This window comes from Anolis sagrei, chromosome X (genome assembly GCF_037176765.1).
Source record: "Anolis sagrei isolate rAnoSag1 chromosome X, rAnoSag1.mat, whole genome shotgun sequence".
NCBI classification, from domain to species: Eukaryota; Metazoa; Chordata; class Lepidosauria; order Squamata; family Dactyloidae; genus Anolis; species Anolis sagrei.
In genome coordinates this window covers 70522165-70540233 of record NC_090034.1, presented here as the reverse complement: position 1 = coordinate 70540233, position 18069 = coordinate 70522165, and the positions used below count along the sequence as shown (strand labels likewise).

General features: G+C 41.7%; 1 protein-coding gene across 7 annotated transcripts in view; it reads right to left on the bottom strand.

Moving 5' to 3' along the window:
• LOC132780783 (zinc finger MYM-type protein 4) overlaps positions 1 to 18069 on the bottom strand; it is a 225586-nt gene that overhangs the window by 2392 nt on the left and 205125 nt on the right. For all 7 annotated transcript variants that reach the window (XM_067473702.1, XM_067473699.1, XM_067473701.1 and 4 more), the window contains 9 exons: positions 15654 to 15822; positions 13595 to 13648; positions 12964 to 13143; positions 12602 to 12690; positions 9610 to 9781; positions 7484 to 7635; positions 4353 to 4464; positions 1547 to 1795; positions 1238 to 1364 (listed from right to left, as the gene is read on the bottom strand). In XM_067473702.1, the coding sequence (XP_067329803.1) occupies positions 1238 to 1364; positions 1547 to 1795; positions 4353 to 4464; positions 7484 to 7635; positions 9610 to 9781; positions 12602 to 12690; positions 12964 to 13143; positions 13595 to 13648; positions 15654 to 15822 (1304 nt within the window). The remainder of the gene's footprint in view (positions 1 to 1237; positions 1365 to 1546; positions 1796 to 4352; positions 4465 to 7483; positions 7636 to 9609; positions 9782 to 12601; positions 12691 to 12963; positions 13144 to 13594; positions 13649 to 15653; positions 15823 to 18069) is intronic.

Here is an 18069-nt window from a genome sequence, read left to right as displayed (position 1 = left end):
ATGGAAGGAAGGAAGAAGAGAGAGAAGGAAGGATGGAAGGAGAAAGATGGAGAGAGGGAAGGAGGGAGGAAAGAGGAAAGGAAGGCAAGACAAAAGGGAAGGAAGGAAGGATAAAGGGTGGAAGGAAGGATGGAAGGAAGGGAAGGGAAGGAGAAAGGAAAAAAGGAAGAAGGAAGGGAAAAAGAGAAGGATGGATCAAAGGGAGGGAAGGATGAAGAAAGGATAAATGAAAGAGAAGGAAAGAAGGGAGGAGAAAGAGGGAAAGAGGGGGGAAGGAGGCAAGAAAGGAAGGACAAAAGGTGGAAGGGAAGGATGGAAGGAGAAAGAGCGAGGGAGGTAAGAAGGAAGGAAAGACAAAAGGGAGGGAAGGAGCAAAGGATGGAAGGGAAGTAGGAAGGAAAAGCAAAAGGGAGGAAAGGATGAAAGGGTGGAAGGGAAGGATGCATGGATGGGTGGACGGAAGGAAGGAGAGAAGGAAGGAATGATGAAAAGATGGAAGGGAATGGAGGGAAGAAGAGGGAGGGAAGGGAGGAAAAGAAAAAGAAGGAAAGACAAAAAGGAAAGAAGGAAGGAAAGAGAAAGAGGGAGAAAGGGAAGGAAGGGTGGGAGGGAAGGAGAAAGAGCGAGGTAAGTAAGGAAGGGAAGGAGGAAGGAAAGGGAGAAGGAAGGAAGGATAGGATGGTGAGAGAGAGAGGAGAGCCTGAGAAAAGAGCCCAAGGAGCCACATTCGGCCCCTGGGCCTGAGTTTGCCTATACCTGGTATACAACATACAAACATTCGATCCAAGGTCCAGAAGCTAGACTCAAGTTATATAATAAATATAAATAAACTTTTTTTGTACCCCGCCACCACCTTCTCAAAGGGGACTTGGGGCGGCTAACATGAGGCCAAGCCCAAAATTACAGAACAGCAAAATCAAATACAAAGAAGCAAACATAACAACAAAATAAAATACATGAAACAACAAAATAAAATAAACAGTTACTAAATAACATGATAGACATCGAAATAGGACACAATGGGCGGGCCAAATGCACAGGATAACATTGATCAAACCCTGGATGAGATAAGGGAATGAGAAGCTGATTCCCACGAGGGGCTTCTGCAGAGGCTTAGGGTGGGAATTGGTGCCTTTCTCTATCCATCAATTCCAAATAATTTCTACAAGGAGAGCCTCAGGGCATCAACCGACTTGATAAAGTATGAGAGGAAGCAAAGAGAGATGGTATCACTCACCACTTTGATAAGTAGAATTCATAAAGCCGAACTGGGCATCTCAAGGGGTTGTCAGTGTTCTCGACCATCTCCACTGCCGTTGGGACCTCTTCACCTTCGTGGCGTTTTCGTTTGCCTACTAGCTTATCTGGAGATGGGACAGGAAAGGACAGGAGGAGACAAAGTATAAGGGGGTGCCAGGCTTCTCAGTGAGTTGCTGTCCTTCTGCAGAATCTCAGTACAAACACATGTGTGCGGATCAGCAAGTGACAAAAGCAACAAACAGCCGACAACGCAGGGAGGCCAAGAACAGACAACAGATTCACTCACCGGATTCAACTTCCTGCTTTTGGAAGGGAGGAAAGAAGCGTAAATACGTCATCTTGGTGTTGTACTTTAGAGTCCGGGTGCGCCGCATGACATGGGCAAAGGACAGCTTCATATGTTCGCTGACGTTCTTCAGCTGGAAATATTTGGTGTTGAAGAACAGCAGTGTGTTCAGGAGAACGATGGGGGAGTAGGCGCCCAGCTGCTTACACTCCCATAAGTGCTCCTCTTCGATTCTTGAGAACATGTAGCCTGAAGATTTTGGAGAGGGGGGGAAGGAGGGAAGAGATGTCGGGAGTCAATCCCACACTGCCCAAGTCTCGAGTCCTTAATGAGGAACAGTTTAGTTAGTGTAGTATAGACCAGGGGTCCTCAAACTAAGGCCCGGGGGCCGGATACAGCCCTCCAAGGTCATTTACCCGGCCCTCGCTCAGGGTCAACCTAAGTCTGATATGACTTGAAAGCACACAACAGCCAAAAGCAGGCCCACACTTCCCATTGAAATACTAATAAGTTTATATTTGTTAAAATTGTTCTTCATTTTAATTATTGTATAGTTTTTATGTGTTTCTTTGCACTACAAATAAGATCTGAGCAGTGTGCATAGGAATTCATTCATGTTTTTTTCAAATTATAATCCGGCCCTCCAACAATTTGATGGACTGTGACCTGGCCCTCTGTTTAAAAAGTTTGAGGACCCTTGGTATAGACTGAGGGAATTCCCTTCTCCCATGTCTCCTGCGTGAGAACTGGAATCAAACTAATTTCTTCTCACTTCTCTTTTCTTGCTCTTATTCTGATTGGTTGTTTAGACAGTCAGTCAGTAGCCTTTATTTCGGTCAACAAACCATCGGCTAAGTCAAGTGAAAGCAGAATTATGAAATACAATATTTAAGTAATTAATAACATCACATTGGCTTATGATTAATGAAAAGAAGTATAACCATTCGCAATCGGTTGAAATGGTTGTTTAGAATGGATACTTTTATACTGCAAGCTTTTTGAATCTGACTTCTGCCTTCTTACACTTGAGTATGGAGAGTATGTGCTGTGTGCTTTGAGATCTCTCTCTGCTTGTGTGTCAGGAGAAATGCAGAGATTGTTTTTTCCCCTCTCTTGAAACCTTAGAAGAGATGAGTATTGGAGTAGCTCAGACCCAGTTCTTTCCCATGAAGAAACGTGGTTAATTCTTTATTATTGCAAATAAACCTTTTGTGATTTTAAAAATTGGACTCTGCATGTTTGCCTCCTAAGCTCTGAATTCGTTGCAACCACATCACATGGCTCTTTGCGCTTTGCTAGCTAATGAGTTGAAGCTCAACTTTTGTATCCTGTTTGTTTTTGGATTCTCTGATGTATATTTTAGGGTAGTTCTCCATAACAAGAGACACCCAGTCAATCATTTATAAGGAGCCAATTGCTGGTGTACCACTGAATATATGTTATGGGGATTCCTTAAAATAATGTTTGGATTGACAATATTCCTTCCTACAGTCCTCTGTTCAGGAATGCCGCAGGATTTGGGCTTATGGAAGCAGCTAGTCAGGACTTTTCCAAGAACTTTCTGGATCAAATGACCGACATTTCATTTCAAAGATCATTTGGTTCCCCAAAACAAGATGGTCACATGTTGTACAAATGACCTAAATTGATCCTTTCACAATGCTTGGCTGAACAAATGAAGTTCGGAGGGACTGGAATGAAAATGCATCTTACTACGTTATGTTGGGGACAGAAGTCATCTCTGACTATAGACCTTCAGAAATATCTGTTTTTTATCCTTACGATTATCTGCAACAAGTAAAAAAGGAAATACTAAATGTGGTCTTGGAATTGTTCTCTCCTAAGGAACTGTCTGTTGTTGTGTGTCTTCAAGGTGTTTCTAATTGATGACATGCTGGAGGACTTAGGGAGAATACCTGTCTCAGAATCTCTAGTGAATGTGCCCTCCCACATCAATAGTGAAAGGACCAAGGCAGAGACATCTCCAGCCCATCCCCTGTTTGGGTATCAGCCAGCACGTCAACAACTTAAATCTAGAAATAGTTTTCTAAGATCTACAGAGACACTCGCTGGAACACCTCAGCGAGCGAGAGTCCAAAAGTGGCAGGCTCAAACCCAGAACCTCAATCAATGGCTGATACCAAATGAGAGACTCCCCCTGGGCACACAGAGGACTGGGCAACTTGGAAGGCGCTGAACAGACTGAGCTCTGGCATCACAAGATGCAGAGCCAACCTTCAGAAATGGGGCTACAAAGTGGAATCCTCGACATGCGAGTGTGGAGAGGAGCAAACCACTGACCACCTGCTGCAATGCAACCTGAGCCCTGCCACATGCACAATGGAGGACCTTCTTGCAGCAACACCAGAAGCACTCCAAGTGGCCAGATACTGGTCAAAGGACATTTAATCAACTACCAAACTCACAAATTTTGTATTTTGTCTGTTTGTTTGCTTTGTTCTGTTAGAAATGTAATATAATTGACTGGTTGCCCTGACACGACAAATAAAATAAATCTCTAGATCCTCCAACACAACTCTGTGGTCCATTTCTGGTGGAAGTTGGCCACAGAGTCACGCTGGAGGACCCAGAGATTCCCAGAGAGGCATTTTTAAATTTGTGTTTTCTCCTGTACCCTTAACCTCTGCAAAAATGGAGGGGCTAATGTACAAGCCCTTGAATACATAGTAGGATACACAAGGTGAAAAGCCACGTAACTTATTATAGGCCACTTTCCTGCTCCAAGAAATTATCCCGTTTGAGATGTGCCCTAATGAGAAGATGGAAAAAACAAATAGCCACTTACCACTGGGAAGTATTGTAGGCTCCCAGACTTTCAACAGTTTCGTAAGCTCAATCATAAACCTGGAGTAGGGCTCGGTAAAAATGTTATCTATTCTACCATTCTCAAACAGGTACTGCAAGAGATAAGAAAAAGGGCAATGAGGCATCACTTGAGATTTGCAGAGATCTGTGTAGAGCAGGAAGGGAAATCTTGTGGCCTGCCCTCCCACATCAACACATTGAAAAGGATTAAAAAACCCGCTGTAAGATTTATTACATACTAGCTGCCCCCTGCCATGTGTTGCTGTGGCCCACTCTGTGTTTATGTGTGTATATATTTGTGTATATATGTGTGTTTGCGTGTGTGATATGTGTGTGTGGGTGTGGGTGTATATATGTGTTTATATATTTGTGTATTTATATGTGTACATGCATATTGTGTATATGTGTGTGCATGTGTATATGTATGTGTGTATATGTGTATATTTGTGTGTTTGTGCATATATATGTGTGTGTGTGTATGTATATGAGTGTATGTGTATATGTCTATATGGTGTATTTGAGTTTTTAAGTCTGTTCGCTGGGTTTGTGTGTGTGTGTGTGCGCGCGTGTGCGTGTGTTTATGGTGATGGCCACTCGTTGGACTGTTAGGTGTATTGTGTCCAAATTTCGTGTCAATTCATCCAGTGGTTTTTGAGTTCTGTTAATCCCACAAACGAACATTACATTTTTATTTATATAGATTCTATTGAGGGCTTCCAAAAAAAACCTGTCTCTCAACAATCCAAATTGGTAAATGAGACGGTTCAACCCCATGGGCTCAGGGACATGTCCATTTTTGCTGTAGAGAAAACTAATCTAATCCAGATTCATTTCTGTTATCTCCTCCTAACATGGAGATCTCTTGCAGGTGGCTTTCTTCTCTAGGGAATGAACACCTTTAAAGAATGGTCTACTTCACATGTAAGAAGAATCTGAAAAATCTGGCACACAACTAGAAGCGGCCCTAGGTAATTTTCAACGGTAAGCAAACAGTATTTTGCCCCCCCCCCCAAATCACTGATATATATTTTCTGTTCATTGGGGGAGTTCTGTGTGCCATATTTGGTTCAATTCCATCATTGGTGGAGTTCAGAATGCTCTTTGATTGTAGGTGAACTATACACCCAGTAACTACAACTCGCATATGTCAAGGTCTATTTTCCCCCAAGAGCTCAAGAGCGCCCCTGGGCAAAATCAACTATACTGCAAATGCTTACTTTGCGTAATGGGTTGAGCCGCCCCTGCACACAACACTCCCTCCTTTACATGTCATGTTAATCTGAGAAATCAGTTCAATATGGGATGTACATGGAGGCGTTCCCGGTGGCTACTCCTCAAATTCAGAATTCATTCTCTTTGGAGACACTACAAAGCTTGAGCTTCCAGAATGTTCTAAGAAGTTGTTTTTGTGGCCCAGTAATGGGGAAGAATAATTTATTTATATCACTTATATCCCGCCCATATCAGCCCGCAGGCGACTCATATGGGTGGGATATAAGTGAGCATATTAGTTGTCTTCTTGGGATCTTGGGGTGGAATCTGCAATAATTCAATACTTTAAAGGCAAATGTCAAACTTTTAAAAAGTTGTCAACAGCACACAGCTCCAAGAGAACCATTCAAGGATAACCAAAATGAAAGGACATCTTCTGGATATATTCAGAACAGCTCCTAAGGTTTTGAAATACAGTAAGACCTCTCTATTTGCAGGAATATGTTTTTGGACAGACTATGGTTACCTAAAATCGCCAATATGGCTGAAGGAAGTAAGTTACCATATATACTCAAATACAAGCCGACTTGAATATAAGCCAAGGCACCTAATTTTACTACTAAACACTGGGGAAACTTATTGACTCCACTATAAGCTGAGGGTGGGAAATGCAACAGCTACTGGTCAATTTCAAAATAAATATAGATACCAATAAAATTATATTCATTGAGGCATCAGTAGGTCAAATGTTTTTAAATATTTACCATATTTCAAAGAAAAACAGTAAACTAGCTCTGTAAGTGGAAAAGTAGGGTCAACAAAAACAATATGGTATCTACAAAAATTTATAATCATAATAAATTCATTTGTATCCTGTCCTATCTCCCCATGGGGACTCAAGCCAGCTTCCAAGATAGTAGCAGACAACATTCAATGCCTATATAAACAATTCAGAGCCAGATATAGATCTATAATTATATATACTAATTTCACATATGCATTTCCCAGGCTTTTGAACAGAGGCTGGATGGCCATCTGTTGGGGGTGCTTCGAATGCAATTTTCCTGCTGGGTGGTTGTAGGTTTTTTTGGGCTATATGGCTATGTTCTAGAGGCATTCCCCCCTGACGTTTCGCCTGCATCTATGGCAAGCATCCTCAGAGGTAGTGAGGTCTGTTAGAACTAGGAAAATTGGTTTATATATCTGTGGAATGACCAGGGTGGGACAAAGAACTCTTGTTTATTGGAGCTAGGTGTGAATTTTTCAACTGACCACCTTGATTAGCATTTGATGGCCTGGCAGTGCCGGGGCAATCTTTTGTTGAGAGGTGATTAGATGTCCCTGATTGTTTTCCCTCTGTTGTTTTGCTGTTGTAATTTTAGAGTTTTTTAAATACTGGTAGCCAGATTTTGTTCATTTTCATGGTTTTCTCCTTTCTGTTGAAATTGTCCACATGCTTGTGGATTTCGATGGCTTCTCTGTGTAGTCTGACATGGTGGTTGTGAGAGTGGTCCAGCATTTTTGTGTTCTCAAATAATATGCTGTGTCCAGGTTGGTTCATCAGGTGCTCTGCTATGGCTGACTTCTCTGGTTGAAGTAGCCTGCAGTGCCTTTCATGTTCCTTGATTCGTGTTTGGGCGCTGGGTTTGGTACATCTAATCACCTCTCAACAAAAGATTGCCCCAGTCACTGCCAGGTCACAAAAATATATATAATACAAAACATAGTAAAACCAAATAAAAAATATTAGCTCATATTCATCCTGCAAAAAGATTGGCAGTGGGTGACTTGACACAAAACCTGTGTTGTACAGTGAGCCAATCTGTCTTGACAACATAAAGCATTCTTTCTGTCGGTTGTGCCTCAAAGCACAAGTAAAGAAACGTAACTTTCAATTACCTGCTGAATTCCAAGGCACAGATATAAGATGCTGTCGGGATCATACTTTTCACCATTTGGTCGCCGCACCTCCTGGATAAACTGGCACAAGCCAAAACTCAGTTCCGCAAAAGAGCAAGAGAGGATGTCCTCTTTGAGTTTTACAGACCGAACTGCAAGAAAGAGAAGCACCCAAAACACATCAGCTGCTTGAACAAGCAGGAAATTTCAGGTACTATGATGTTAAGTTCAATTATTATCATCATAGCTACTCATGGCATCCCCTTTTTCAAGTTTCCCAAGCATTTGAAACAAAGGCTGCTATGTTGTAGTTTAGTTCTAGGTCACTTTTTCACAAAAAAAAAAAAATCCTCCCCACTGGCTTACTGCAGTAGACAACAGCATTCAAGTCGCACAATCCAATACAAATTCCAAGGCAAATAAATACTACAGTAGCTATTTAAAGTCCACCTGCATATACCAGACATGGGCAAACTTGGGCCCTCCAGGTGTTTTGGACTGCAAGTCCAACACATCCTAACAGTGCTGTTAGGAATTGTGAGAGTTATAGTCCAAAACACCCGAAGGGCCCAAGTTTGCCCATGCCTGACATTATACCCTTACTTTTGACACAAACTTCAGTATATAAAAAAGCCAAAACAGAACTGTCAAATTACAAATGTGTGGGTAAGCAACAACAAAACAACAACAAAACTTTATTTATATACCGCTCTATCTTCCCGAGGGGACTCAGAGCGGTTTCCAAATAACATATTCAATACATACAAAGAAAACAGCATAAACATAAAATTAACAAGACAATATGAGCATTAAAAACCACAATAGCACATATATTTAAAATAATATTGCCTGTTCAAGGCAGTTTAAAAGGCCGGGCCGAGGCTAGTGCAATTTTAGAGGGCTCGGGAAATTAGGTAGAGTCTATGGCTGCAAATTTCCAGTGCCTAATAGAAGAGAGTAACCTGGGTAATTGTTAGAAAAGATATGGCCAATTTCAACAGTATCTGGGGCTAAGTTGGAACTAGTCATTCTCAAAGGTTTGTTTAAACCACCAGGTCTTCAGGCTCTTACGAAAGGAGGAGGTGGATGGGGCCTGTCTTATTTCTCTAGGAAGGGCCTTCCAGAGGCGAGGGGCCACCACCGAGAAGGCCCTCTCTGTCGTCCTCACCAACCATGCTTGAGATGGTGGTGGGAGTGAAAGGAAGGCTTCCCATGAAGATCTTAAAGTTCATAGAGGGAGATGCGATCGCGAAGCAGATGGAGGTGTGTGATGTACTTTAAATAAACAGATTGCTCCACGTGCCCCTCGTCACTGAAGTCCCAAACCAAAGGGCAGAAATTCAGAGGGACTGGGAGAATGCTGGTTAGCAATTTGGATACGACGTGAGGAAAGGAAGGAATTCATATCTGTGAGCAAATGAAATCAAACAGTGAGAGGAAAGCCTGCATTTTGTGAAGTACTACTGGAAAAGCATCACTTAAACCACTTTGTAGTGAAGTTATACCACAGTGTCTAAAACAGTGGTTTCCAAACTTTGGTCCACCAATGTTTTGGATGTCAACTCCCAGAATTCCTGACTTGGTGGGGCTTCTGGGAGTTGAGGTCCAAAACACTTGAGGACAAAAAGTTTAGGAAACATTGGGCTAAGAGAATGAGATGAGTTTCAGAAAGTTTCTAATTCAAATCTCAACTTGGGAAAGTATTCCAGTGGGTGACCTCTTAACCTCAGCTTCTTGCCTTATCTGTGAAATGGGGACAGAAGTACTAATCCACCTTAAAAGGTTGTTAACACACGTGGCATGATAACATATATGAACCGAAGTAAACAATGAAAGCATTACCATTCTCTAAGGGCCACCTCCACCCTCCAGCACGAATTTCTCCCACAGGTAATTAGATTACTGAACTAAGACTTGGGAGACTGAAGTTCTAGGCCGTGAACCAGCTATGGAACTGATTAGTTAGCTGGTCCTCGACTAGTGGTTTGTCTTCAGCTTGACCTGGCCTACCTCAAAGCGTTGTTCAGAGGATAACGTGTGCAGGAGGACAATCATAACCATCACCAAAATGGACAAAATGTGATGTGCAACATACAAATAAATAAGTTAGAACAAGGATATGTTACCTCCAAATTTCAGGTCTCCTTGGTCTTCTTGTGAGTTTTTCCACCGGACCCAATTCTTCCAGGCATTCACTCCATACATGTACTTGAGGGTCATCCCAGAAACGGAGCAGCCTGGATAGGAGCTCTTCACAAGCATCCGGGGCTCCACTGCCACAATGGATTTCTTCCTCCCCTATAAAAATGACAGAAGACAGTGGGTTGGCGTGCCATTAAATGTGCTAATAAAAGACATTGCATGTCAGTCAGGTCCATAGAGAGGCAGGTGGCGTGTGGACCCAAAACATCTCTGCACTCCAGCGAATTGTCAATCTCCTGATACATCAGCAGCAGATTGGTGAATCAGAGCTAACACAAGATAGCATTTCCTGTGCACACATAACTTTCCACACTCAGCTTTGGAGTCAAAAGCAAGTATGGGGAAGAAGCAGTGGCTCATGAGAGAGAGGGCCTTTTCTGTGGTGGCCCCCTTGGAACTCACTCCCCAGAGATATTAGGCAAGCCCCCACACTGGCAATCTTCAGGAGGAATGTGAAAACCCGATTATTCCAATGTACCTTCAGTAATTGACTGTAAGATTCTCCCTGACCACACTTTGCACAAAATGTCCTTAGAAGCACTTTATTTTATGGTTTATGCAATGAAATCCTTCCTCATCCCCGGAGCCTCCTCCTTATAATTTACATTGTCCTATCTCCCAGTGTTTCATTTTTTTTTAAAAAAAAAATATCCTTGAATCTGGCCCTGCCTAGTGAATTTTTTTGTTTTTTTAATGCTTGATTTTATATTGTTGTGTCGTATATTATTTTGATTGTGCATTTTATGTATTTTGCTTAGTTCTACTATGTTTTTATGTTATATTGTTGTATTGTATTGATGGGTGTGGCCTCATGTAAGCTGCACCGAATCTCCCTGGGGGAGATGGAGTGGGGTATAAATAAAGTTGTTATTATTATTACTATTACTATTACTATTATTATTATTATTATTATTATTATTATTATTATGCTGGCCTTTCGGATTACCTTTTTCTTCTAAAAAATTGAGTTCTAGCACAAATAGGTGCTCAGTGGGTAGGCCTAGTAACCCAGCCCTATGAACCAAAGAGGGCATGGTGATGTGATCTGCAAATGGGATAACTGTATAAACCGTCAGAAATATTAAAATTAACTAGGTATTTTAGTTACAAAAAGGTGAGTCAGGCACTGAAAGGGTTAAATGGATGCAATGACTAAGCAAAAGCTGTACTTCAATATAAGTTGTGCCTGTTGCTTAGTAACACCTCAGTCTGAGAGAGCTCCCAGTGTGAGAGAAGCCTCTTAGTGTGAGAGAACGCCTCAGTGGTAGTAGGCCTCACAGAAAGAGTGTGAGGTAGGCCAGAGTATGAGAAGGCCTCATGTGTGAAGCTCCAGTGTGAAGGTTGAACTTTATTTATGTTGTGGAAGCCTTGTTCTTGTAAATAGTGCGACCATATTATTATCCTATAGAGAGAAGCCTCCTATGGAAGAGATAACGTGTGTTTTTGTTCTCTTATCACTTTGGGCTACTGGTGCTGGGTCACACTGCTGCTAATAAATTACTCTGCTGTGCATTTATGAGGAGGGTCTTTTATTGGGCTACTGGTACTGGGTCACACTGCTGCTGCTAAGTTATTCTGCTGTACATTTTGTTAATAAGCCCGTTCTCCCAACATAAACTTGTGTATAGGTTGACCTCGTGTCTAAGATGAGGCTAAAAGTTAGAGGCATGTTGTTGTGATAGAGTCTGCTAGCAATGATAGTAATACTGGTAGTATTAGGAGAAGCAGGAAAACTACTTGCGAGCAAGACTCTGTCGAAGAGCAACAGAGGAAAAGAAGATACTTAGTGACTCAATGGATGAGGATTCTTTTGAAGGTTTTGATGCAGATGATATGCTGGATGATGGGATATCAGACTCTGGGTCTGATGGAATGAATTGGACAAGGGTTCAAGAGATTTGGGATACTTGTGCAGAACCCACAAGCAGTGGCACTTTTGAAGGTTGGAATAGTGGAGACACAGATGGGTCTTGGGGATCTTCAGGATTAGACCAGAGATGGACTAATTGGAGGAGTGGTGGAAGGGTCACAGCTGGGGAAGGGTCGGGTTGGATTAGGGGCGACTCCAGTTCAGACGAGGAACTGCAGCTGGGACAGGGGCATTGGCTGAGTCAAACTCTGAGGATGAGTTGTAGATAAAATGGGTGCTTCTGAAATTGTAACTTTGCAATCGGCAAGGCGTTTGTTGGGTGCTTCCTGGATCGTTGTGTGGCTGAAGACGGGTTTGGAAGAAGACTTTGGGACGTAAGTTATGCTCCGGGTTTAAGCAGCAACGGGGGCTGGAACTGTGTGGGTTTCTGCTGGACTGCACTGTTTTGATATTTGCATTAGCTGCCGTATTGCCTCTGTTGCTTTGGCTCCTTGTAACATCCTTCAGATCGGGACCGGACGTTGCTGCTGCTCATTCCCTTTCGGACTGGACTGGACCGGACTTTAACCATTGACGAAACTCTCCCTCCCATGACTTCGGCTGTGTTCCTGGTGTTGGCGTTACTCTCCTACCCACGCCTGGGCTTCGGACATTGGCGTAATGTTCTCAGTGGCGTGCTGAGGCTTGGGTTACGTAGCCCTGGCAAGACTGTCGCTCACTGGAGTGAGCTGCAAACATTGTTCAATAGTTTTCTTGCTCCAGTCGTTTGACGGAGCAAGTCTGAGCTGAATTTAAGCATTTTAAATTTAATCTGGATTATATCTCTGGATAATCCAGATTATATTCTGGTTTAGTTTTTTGGTGGGTTTTTTTTGCCTTTTGAGCTGTTTCACACTGAAGATCAAGTGTTTATGCCTTGTAGACTGATTTGGGGCTGTTTTGAGTTTGTTTGAGCAATAAACTTTATTATCTGAGTTGGCTGGCATCTGACCTTGACACATGTACCAAACAAATCTTTCTCTCTCCTTTAAAAGAATGCTCCTTACCCGTCTTTTGGGCTGTGGAAAACCATCTCTGTGTCTCCGCCTTGCCCGTGCACGCGATCCCAGCCCTCTGCTAATTGGGTCAAAAGAGTCTAATTTGAAAAGAAAAGGCAGAAATTTAGTACAGGAAAGGCAGCAGCAATTAGGAGAATACAGATTATGTGGGAATAGGAAGCTGCCCCTCATCAGTGGGTCAAATTAACAGCAACTTAACAGAGTGTGTTCAGGGAACTGTTCCTTGGAGAAATGGAGTCATACGATGACTGGGGAAAGAAAAGGCCACCAAGAGTGGAAAATCTATGGATGCAGTTAGGGACAGTGATGCTTTTCACACTCTGGGGTTCTTTCAGTGAACATTGACCAACCTGAGGGGAAGTCAGCTTCCAGGTCCTGCTCCTGCTCCCCTTTGGAGAATTGCCTTGGCTCAGGCTCAGGTTCGGGCACCGTATTGGAGCGTAAGGCATAGTGGTTGAGCTCCTCCTCCCAGCTGTGAGGGGTGGAGACTGCTTCAGACTCCAAGTCACCGCTGTATGTGCTGCCTTGGTCTGGAATTCAGAGCAAGATAGGGAATGCAATGAATGATGGAAGAAGGCCAACAGGTGGATACAAAGCAAAGCCCACTAGAAAATTTAAACTATTAAGGAGCCAAGCACTTGGGTGACTTGGCTGTGACAAGCAAGGGATGCTGAGAAATATGTGGGAAGACCACCATATGCTGCCTCAAACCAATTCAAAGTTGGTGCATCCTCAATGATTGGCCACTCACCCTTGAAGCCCTTCAGCAAGAGAGAGCCCTTCCCCTTGGCTACTCTTTCCATCATGACATATTTCCAAATGTTGAGCTAAATCATCCCTCTTCCTACCTTACATCTATCAGGTCAAGTAAATATTTCAAACTTCTTTATCCCTGTTGTCCCACACAAGAGTACAGGGACAATACTCGCTTTGTGGACTATTAACAGCATGAATTCATCTACTAAGCTCTTGTATACTAACCTTTCTCAAATATTTTAGGGTCCAGGAACAGCTCCTGCTCAGACGTTTGAGAGCCTGAAACAAGCAGAGAAGACAGATATACAAACACATACAGAAACAAGTGGAGAAAATACAGGTATTCAAACGCAGATAGAGAAAAAGCAGTACCCCCAGTAATCCAAAAAATATGTAATTCCATATAATTCTTGCTTGTACTGACCCATCCAGACCAATAGTTCTCAGATTTTTGCATTTATGTCCCACCAGCTACACTGTCAAAGAATCTGACTCCATGACAGCAAAAAAATAATAATAGCAGGAGTGAAGTATTTCTCAACAACATTTAAATGCTTATTTATTTATGACATTTATATCCCGCCCTTCTCACCCCAAAGGGGACTCAGAGCGGCTTACAAGTTATATGCACACACAATATATTATATTAGCATAGCACAATATTAGTATTACGTATTACTATATTGTTCTATACCACTATACTGCAATATTATTAGTAATATTACATGTAAATATATAATAATAATCAGTATTAGTAATATTTTAGTATTAGTATTGTTAGTATTAGAATTATTATTAGTATTATACTGTATTACATTATGATTATCAATATTATATGTAATCATAATGTAATACAGTATAAAACTAATAATTCTCATACTAATAATAATAATACTAATATAATAATAATACTAATATCAATATTATATGTATGGAGCCCCTGGTGGTGCAATGGGTTAAACCCCTGTGCCGACAGGACTGAAGACCGACAGGTCACAGGTTCGAATCTGGGGAGAGGCGGATGAGCTCCCTCTATCAGCTCCAGCTCCTCATGCGGAGACATGAGAGAAGCCTCGCACAAGGATGATAAAACATTAAATCATCCGGGCGTCCCCTGGGCAACGTCCTTGCAGACAGCCAATTCTCTCACACCAGAAGTGACTTGCAGTTTCTCAAGTCACTCCTGACACGACAAAAAAATTTTTATATGTACATACAATATATTATATTATTAGAATAGCACATTAGTATGATATATTACTATACTGTATTTATGTTATTGTATGACATATGTCACCCTCCCATTATCCTGCTATATTTCAGCCCATGCCCACTTCCTCAGCAGTCCTATTCGTAAATGCCATCAAATAACAATTTTATGAAAATGACTGGTTTAGAATTTCACAGGCATCTAAAACTGGGGCAAACCCTACGGAATACATTTATTTATTTATTTATTTATTTATTTAGGGTATTTTTTTGCCCTGCCCTTCTCAACCCCCCTAGGGGGGACTCAGGGCGGCTTCCAGCCGGCATATATTCGATGCCTACAATTAAACACAGTAAAATACACAACAACAGTCATTATAAATGATTAAAACATTAAGTTAATACAATAAAATCTAATAAAAAAGAAGCCAGCCTGGTGGCCATAGTTTTGCCGAGATCTGTAATTAATGAGTCCATTCAGCTTATCATAATCCGTTCCAAAGCTCTCGTCGTCATTGTCCTTGTCAGTCTGCCAGATTACCCAAAGGCCTGGTCCCATATCCATGTTTTTAATTTCCTTCTAAAAGAGAGGAGGGATAACGATGATCTAATTTCCCCGGGGAGTGAATTCCACGGGCGGGGGGCCACCACCGAGAAGGTCCTGTTCCTCCTTCTCATTTGTGACAGAGGCGGGGCCGAAAGCAGGGCCTCTCCAAAAGATCTTAAATTCCTAGGCGGGACGTAGAAGGTGATACCTTCTGACATCTTATTTTATTTTTCTGGTTATTTAATATTTAATGTTTATTTTACTTAAATGATATGTGTCTTTACTGTTCTAATGTAGCACAAATCGTAAAATCATACTACGTAGTTTTGACATTAATATTGAAATCTGAAATATATACAGAAAGTAGTAAAGATGAACACAGTAACTTTACTACAGAATCAAAGGAGGAGTTAAGTAGCATACATTGGGATTCACCCATATGATGAAAACATGAGCATTTAAAGCAGCATTCCCAGAAAAGTTAACTTCCCAACCTTGTTTCACCCATTCAAAAGAAAAACCAGGCACCTCCTTGAGAATGTTCCTTATCCTTCTCATCTTCTGTGATGATTTCTGCCATCTGCAGGAGAGCCGTGTCAAAGGCATTCACGGGGTTCTTCTCCTTGACCTCTGGAGCAGCTTCTACCGCCTTTACGGTATTTTCCGGGGCAGGTGGGATAAACATAGGAACTGGAATCTAGAGGGAAGGTTTGATTTGGGAAGAGGGGGAAATTCAGTGGTGGCGTTGCATGTATTTGAGTAGAAAGCAGGCTCCAAATGCCTTGTTATTTATGATGGGAAAAGGCAAACCAGAAAGTTTTATTGTGAGTAATCTCACTGACAATGCAAGCAAAGGCTGGCCGCTAATTCAGTTAAATTTAGGAAGACCTGTACCTGATCGCTCTGGGGATTCTGGGCCTGTTAGTCAGCCTGTCAAGTCAGGGGATTTCTAGTGCCATGTTCATGTTTTCCTGTTTGTTCCTGTTTTATGTTTCTAAGTGTTGACAATTGTTCCTGAATTTCATGTTTTTGGATTTATTCTGTTTTTGTATTCCTGGTTTCTGGAAGCTACTAATGTACCCTGCTTTTTGTGGATTATCTCTAATTTTTGGACTTTGGTTTCTGATACTATTTTGCTGAATTGCTTTCTATATATTCTTCAATAAACTGCTTGCTATTTTACCTTGGACTGGTGTGTGTGTTAAGTGCAGAGGTAATTCCCAGCCATGGAGTATAACAGTTTGCTTCCACTGACCAAAGATTCTGTTAGCCTAGCTAATAAGATAAAAAAACCTTGCTTTTTTCAGTTTAATTACCTGACTACGGCAGCTAGAATTGTATTTGCAAAACACCGGAGGTCAAAAGAGACATCCAAAAAAGAAAAATGGCAGAATAAGGTTTTGGAGATAACGAATATGGACGAACTGACCTACTGGCTATCCACAAACCAAGGGACCCCAAAGAAATACACAAATTGGGACCCAGTAAAAGACTATTTCAAACAACGGAAAATAGAAATTATAATCTAAAAAGAGTAAATCACAAATAAAGAAGAAAAAGAAGGGAAGCAGATAAACTCTGAAAAACAGATAACTTAAAAAAACAAAACAAAAAAGACTTTAAAGACCACCAAAGTCTAGATAAAAGTCAACAATACTATATATTTTTATTTTATTCTTATTTTTTAATTATTTTTCTTAATTTATTATTTTTCTTTTTTCCTTAAACATATTTTCTCTATCTCCTATTCATACACTTTTGCCTTCTTTCTACATACTTGTACCTTACTGTTCCTACTTTCCTATCCAAACCAAGTATGTTCTCCCACTTTCGATGTTATTTTTTTTAATCTTCCTAATAAAAACATTTTTTTAAAACCTTGCCTTTTTCCCTGGAAAACTGACAAAGACTTTTTTCGCTAACAAGCAACTTGATCTTGAAACTCTATACTGACAAAACCTAACTCTTCTATCTAATTGCTCATTAGTCTGTCCATCTGGACTTTCAATATCATCTTCTGAGCTCAGTTACTTTGGAATATGGCCTTTAGACAGAGACTGCTCATAGAATCATAGAATTGGAAGAGACCTCATGAGTCATCCAGTCCAACCCCCTGCCAAGAAGCAAGAAAATTGCATTCAAAGCACCCCTTTTCAGTCTCTAGCTGCTTCTGCAGACTTGCAAACCCAGAATCTCTTGTGTCAACAGTGACTAACAGGTCCAGAATCCCCAGAAATTTATTTAAAACATTTATATTCCACCCTTCTCACCCCGAAGGGGACTCAGGGCGGAGCACAGCCTATACATGGCAAACATTCACATACAATACATAAACATTAAAAATATATATCAAAATATTAAAATACACCATTTAAAACTATCCTAGTCATCTGCGTCAAATCATTGGCCTGGTAATCTTTCCTATTGCCGCTTTATTGCCCTGTCCCGAAAGCTTGGTCCCACAGCCAAGTTTTTACCATCCTTCTAAAGGACAGGAGAGAAGGGGCCGACCTGATCTCACCAGAAAGGGAGTTCCATAGTTGGGGAGCAATCACCGAGAAGGCTCTGTCTCTCGTCCCCACCAATTGTGCCTGTGACAATGGCGGGACGGAAAGCAGGGCCTCCCCAGAGGATCCTAACTGCGATGGTTCATAGGGGGAGATGCGTTCGGACAGGTAATTTGGGCCAGGGACGTTTAGGGCTTTATAGGCCAAAGCCAGCACTTTGAATTGTGCCCGATAACAAACTGGCAGCCAGTGGAGCTGGCGTAACATGGGAGTTGTATGCTCCCTGTATGCCGCCCCAGTTATTACCCTGGCTGCCTCTCGTTGGACTATTTGAAGCTTCCGAGCAGTCTTCAAAGGCAACCTCACGTAGAGTGCGTTGCAGTAGTTATCTTAGATGTAACGAGAGCGTGGACCACCATGGCCATGTCTAACTTCCC